General features: G+C 39.7%; 1 protein-coding gene across 1 annotated transcript in view; it reads left to right on the top strand.

Annotated features, from left to right (window-relative positions):
* plcg1 (phospholipase C, gamma 1) overlaps positions 1-5,896 on the top strand; it is an 88,665-nt gene that overhangs the window by 62,342 nt on the left and 20,427 nt on the right. Inside the window, exons 27-28 of the mRNA XM_016453378.1 lie at positions 1,257-1,481; positions 3,341-3,489. Of these exons, the coding sequence (XP_016308864.1) occupies positions 1,257-1,481; positions 3,341-3,489 (374 nt within the window). The remainder of the gene's footprint in view (positions 1-1,256; positions 1,482-3,340; positions 3,490-5,896) is intronic.

Here is a 5,896-nt window from a genome sequence, read left to right on the forward strand (position 1 = left end):
AAAGCAGTCTTAAGTCTCTGGGGTATATTTGTAGCAATAGCCAAAAAAACATTGTATGGGTCAAAATTATAATTTTTTTTATGCAAAAAATCATTAGGATATTAAGTAAAGATCATGTTCCTTGAAGATATTTTGTAAATTATATAGTACTCTCTCTATACTACATGGAATACTACTGTAAATATATCAAAACTTAATTTTTGATTAGTAATGCCGAGTTCACACTGCACGATTTTCAAAGACGTCGCATTACTGTTGGTTTCACACTGAACGACTATCTGGGGTTAGGGCCTAAATATCACGTTATTGGGGTCGCTTCAACCTGCTGACATAAAAAACAACCGGCTGCACTCACTGGTCCGCAAACTACGTTTCATATAACTCCTCCCCGAACTTCCCGCTGCCCTGTATCTTGGTCTCTCATTGGCTGTAGGTCATCGCCGATGTAGTTTTTCAGTCAGAACACATTTCACACAGCGTGATTGTGAAGGGCGATTCCCTCAGATCGCATCTTTGATAATTCACACTGCGTGATTGTCACTCGCGTGGACAAGCACCGATTTGCCTCCGATTTCAGGCATTTGTCGGCGATTTCGCAAAACCTGTCGGCGAGTGAAAAATCGGGCTAAAATCGTGCAGTGTGAACTCGGCATAATATGCATTGCTAAGAACTTCAACAACTTTGAAGGCGATTTTCTCGATATTTAGATTTTTTTGCACCCTCAGATTCCAACAAATAGTTGTATCTCGGCCAAATATTGTCCCCTCCTGACAAACCATACATCGATGGAGAGCTTATTTATTCAGCTTTGAGATGATGCATACATCTCAATTTAAAAAAATTGACACTTATGACTGGTTTTGTAGTCCTGGGTCACAAATCTCTTGAGTGCCGTACTGCAACTGTTTTATTTTGTTTGTTTGTTTCATTCTCATAGCGACATGCTCAGCCCAAAGTTAAATGTAATATATTGACACGGTAAAGTGACCTTTTCCCATGGTGCTCTATTGCTTTAACACAGTTTTTCCCAACCCTGTTCCTGTAGACAATACACATTTTGGGTGTCTCGTATCTGACCCATCCGTGTCAGGTCTTGTAGTCTCTATTAACACACTGATGATCTGAATCAGGTGTGCTTGATCAGGAAGAGAGTCGGTGTGTGTCTCCAAGAACAGGGTTGGGAAACACTGCTTTAATATGAAAGGCCATGTAGCTCCTTGACACAAATGCTGAAAGCCTCTTCTGTCTCTCACAGAAATCGGGACGGAGCGGGCCTGTTTCCGGGACATGTCCTCGTTTCCCGAGACCAAAGCGGAGAAGTATGTGAACCGTATCAAAGGAAAGAAGTTCCTGCAGTACAACCGGCTGCAGCTCTCGCGGATCTACCCTCGCGGTCAGCGCCTGGACTCGTCCAACTACGACCCGTTACCCATGTGGCTGTGTGGCAGTCAGCTGGTGGCTCTTAACTTCCAGACCGCAGGTGAGCACAGGCTCTCGCTGGAAAAATAAACCGTTGAGAAAACTCTCTTGATGCACTAAGACTTTTGAGTTCTCTCAACAATAGTGTTTTACAGTAGTTCTCCTCAGTAAAGATGCTTTGTTTGGCCAATGTAAATTTTAGAGCTGGTACAATAAATCGATGCATCGCAAATCGAGAAATTATTCCGCATCGATTCTGAGATTTTCCAGAGGCATCGCGATTCTCTCTTGAATCGATTCTGAGCTTAGTTTTTAACAGCAGATGGCACTGCGTGCTTTAGAAATAGCTGTATTCTGCTTGCTTCCAGTTCCTTAGACACGCACCACTTGAACCTAAAATAATCATTCATAAAGTTCGAAAAGGTTGAAGCGAATTACAAGGATGTTCACAGTGGGCTGTGTTTACATTAATCTCGCATCATAAAAGCATGAAAGCCGATGTGCAAGTACATTTAACCACTTACATTACTCAGCCGAACGCGCAAGCGCACTTCTTTGTGAGCATTTGAGTGTGCAGTTAAAAACTAGCCTAGAGCGCCATCTGCTGTTAAAAACTAAGCTCAGAATCGATTCCAGAGAGAATCACGATGCATTCCGAAAATCTCAGAATTGATCCACGAATCGCGATGCATCGATTTATTAGTAAATTTGTTTGTTCATGCAATGCTGATTGTCTTATTGTGCTGATAGATTGTCACAGCAATTGAATGTGTAAACAGTCACCATGTTACCAATTTTATGTTTATTTACGAACAGGGTTCTCAATGGTCATGGAATTTCTGGAATATCATGGAATTTTAAAAAGGTCTATTCCAGACATTGAAAGTCAGGGAATTTTATTTATTTTTTGTCCAAGTCATGCAATATCAGGGATTTTTGTTTGTCGCTTTAAATTTTAGTTTCCGTTTATCAAAATGTAATTTTTCTGTACCATTTTTTTTTTTATCGCGTTTTTTCAAACGTTTGCCTATTGTTATGGTTAGGCTATTTTTCAGTGCCATTTTATTCCCTTCCCGCTCATCACTGAAGTCAAAGGCAGTCATCAGGCTGTACTTGTTAACTAAGGCAAACATGCCAGGAAAATGTACATTTCAAGAGCTTTGCCTAAAAAAATGACCACTTCAAAGACTGGGTGTTTAAAACAGACGACAGAAAAGCTACATGTAAAGTTTGTAAAACTACTATCGAGCTATCAAATATGGGAGAGGGAGCGGCTTGTTTTTCTGTTCATTATAGGTCATGGAAATTCAGCTTTTTAGTCAGTGAAAGTCAGGGAATTTGACATTTGGCTTAGAGTGAGAACCCTGTACGAATGATAAACCTTAATGGATAACTCGGTCTAATATGTAGACAACATTGTCTTTGATTGTAAAACAACTCACAAGTCTAAGATATCCAGGAAAAGGATATAAGTGGTTGAGCATACTCTAGGCCTCGAAACTAGACGCTCAAACCTCAAGAACGATGGCAATCAGCAAATGTTAAAAAGATGAGCTCTTTACATCACAGTACAACAAATAACTAACAATAATGACAAACCAACAACAAAAAAGTTTAAATTAAGTGAGCAAACAGCAAAACAATAACCCTATAACAGTAACTGCATGATTTATTCATGCTGCAATGCATGCTGGGAACTCACAAAGCCTTAACATTTCAACAGTATGAAATTCATTGTTCAGCCAGCTGTGTTTGACTAGTTGGGGACAACATTTGGGGTAATTTTGTTGGTCTGACAAGGGTTTTTATGTAGTTTCATTTATTTTCGTCTATTCGAGAAGGTTCTGTAGATTTCTCTCGCTCCTGTCCTCTTGTTACTCTGTCGTCCTATCGTTTAACAGAGTGATCGTTTCTCTGCAGATAAGCCCATGCAGATGAATCAGGCGCTCTTCATGCTGAATGGCAGGAGCGGTTACGTGCTGCAGCCGCCCATCATGAGAGACGACAGCTTCGACCCGTTTGACCGGCACTCTCTGAGAGGACTGGAGCCCATCACGCTCTGCATAGAGGTACACATGCATGCTGCACTACAGCGGACTACAGCCCAAGCGTTTCACACGGAGCGCCGAAGAACGGTGCTTTCACACGGAGCGCGAGGCGATTGATCGACTAATTCACGCCTGCACGCTAGGTGGCGCCGACCAGCAATGTATTTTTCCTCAGATATGTATCTCGTATATGGCTTTTACATCGTCCACTGCTCAATATACAGCATTAAATTAAGAAAAATAAAGTATGGTTCTACACCAGAAACACAAACTATCTATAATGCTTACAAGAAAACATCTTAAAATTAGGGGTGACCCTGAATAGTCGAAGATTCGATGCTTCGATAGGAGGAGCCTGATTCCACTACCAATCTCACAGTCGAATATTCGCAGAGGTGTTATGATCATGCCATTTCGGCTATATGGGGGTCTGATTTCACATAGAACTACTGGTTTTCTCCTAATAAGTTAATATACAGCCTATTAAAATAATGCTGTAAATAAGAATCTGAAAAGAAAGAAGCTTCAAATAAATATGTTAACGTGCGTGAATAAATCCAACCACCTCTATAGATTTAAGTTTCACTTTCCATAATCCGTGACCGACAGAGGAGCATCTTGGTGGCAGGGATTTAAAACTTTAACAAGACTCAAATTGACACAGACAGAGTGAAAGACTGGATTTTTTCGATCAGGTAGGGTACAAGTGATTTCAAAACATTTCAGCCGGTTTATATATATATTGTGTATATATTATTTATCTCATATAAGATGCATTTGGTTGAGTTGTGCTGCAGTAAAGCGCTTCATTATAGTATTATACGGTGATTATCTCTTCAGCGCGCAGCGCGAGCAGGACAAACAACAATGCAGAATATTAATAACTATGACTGGGACTGTCATATACATAACATTATAATGAGAACACTATTATAATAAAACGCATCTTCAGCGCGCGCAGCTCGAAACAGAAATGCAGAACATTAATAACTACTGTCATATACATAATGTTATAATGAGAGCACTATTGTAAAAAACGTTCACAGACGTTAATGTTAACTGTCTTTTAATCAAAACTAGGGATGCTCCGATTGATCGGCTACCGATCAATATCGGCCGATAATCACGTTGGGATTGTTGATCGGTGGTCTCTAAAAAGGCCGATCTCAAAAAAACGATCTCAAGCTGATGACGCTGCCGTGAGAGGTTTATAAATAACGAAGCGTATTTTATATGAGATAAATGATCAGTAAATCCCATTGATTAAAAACCTGCTGCTTCATTCTACTGGTCATCTTCAGCGCGTGCAACTCAAAACAGAAATGCAGAGCATTAACAACTACTGTCATATACATAATGTTATAATGAGAGCACTATTGTAAAAAACGTTCACAGACGTTAATGTTAACTGTCTTTTAATCAAAACTAGGGATGCTCCGATTGATCGGCTACCGATCAATATCGGCCGATAATCACGTTGGGATGTTTGATCGACGGTCTCTAAAAAGGCCGATCTCAAAAAACCGATCTCAAGCTGATGACGCTCCTGCCGTGAGAGGTTTGACACGACATGCAGCGGCACGTCTATGTCTCTGTACGGCGCGGGTGAAATAATTATAATGCTGAAGGTGAGGTACTTTATTAACCGTAGGATTGAGCAACTTAATATATAAATCTAGGAGTAAATGCAAAAGTGAAAAGCATTTAATAATGTGTTGCTTATATTTATTGTGTTTAAACATGTCTATGAAAGACTGTATTACTGTACTGTGTAAATAAAAAAACATTTTCAGTGACAATGTTTGGATTTGAAATCAAAATAATGGATAAATGTTGTGTTTGTGGTACATCAGTACATCAGTAGCGGACTCCTGTGTGAAAGCTGCTTCCCCTCTCACAAGAGTGACCTAAGAGGGGAATTCCCCCCATTTTCAAAAATGAAATTCAGGCCCTGAATAAATGTCTAAAAATCCTGATTGGAGTATCACAAAGATCGGTATCGGTGATCGATATCGGCAGATACTGCTTTCTGTGATCGGCCTCAACAATCCTGATCGGAGCACCCCTAATCAAAACATAAAACATTATTTTTGTAACTGCGAGGCGTCCATTATACATTTTCCCTGCGTGTTAACGTAATTAAGTCGACTATTGGCAAGATTCGAAAATTCCGATTCAACTATGAAAATCCTTAGTCGGGGACACCCCTACTTAAAGTATAAACATAAGTACAATTTGCATCAAGCCATCAGAGTGAGCACACTCTGACTTATAACCAGTGTTGGGGAGTAACTAGTTACATGTAACGGCGTTACGTAATTTAATTACAAAATAAATGTAACTGTAATCAGTTACAGTTACTAAGAAAAAATGTGTAATTAAATTACAGTTACTTATGAAAATGTTAACGATTACAAAGGGGATTACA

This window comes from Sinocyclocheilus anshuiensis, unplaced genomic scaffold (genome assembly GCF_001515605.1).
Source record: "Sinocyclocheilus anshuiensis isolate Anshui unplaced genomic scaffold, SAMN03320099.WGS_v1.1 scaffold2253, whole genome shotgun sequence".
Classification (NCBI taxonomy): domain Eukaryota; kingdom Metazoa; phylum Chordata; class Actinopteri; order Cypriniformes; family Cyprinidae; genus Sinocyclocheilus; species Sinocyclocheilus anshuiensis.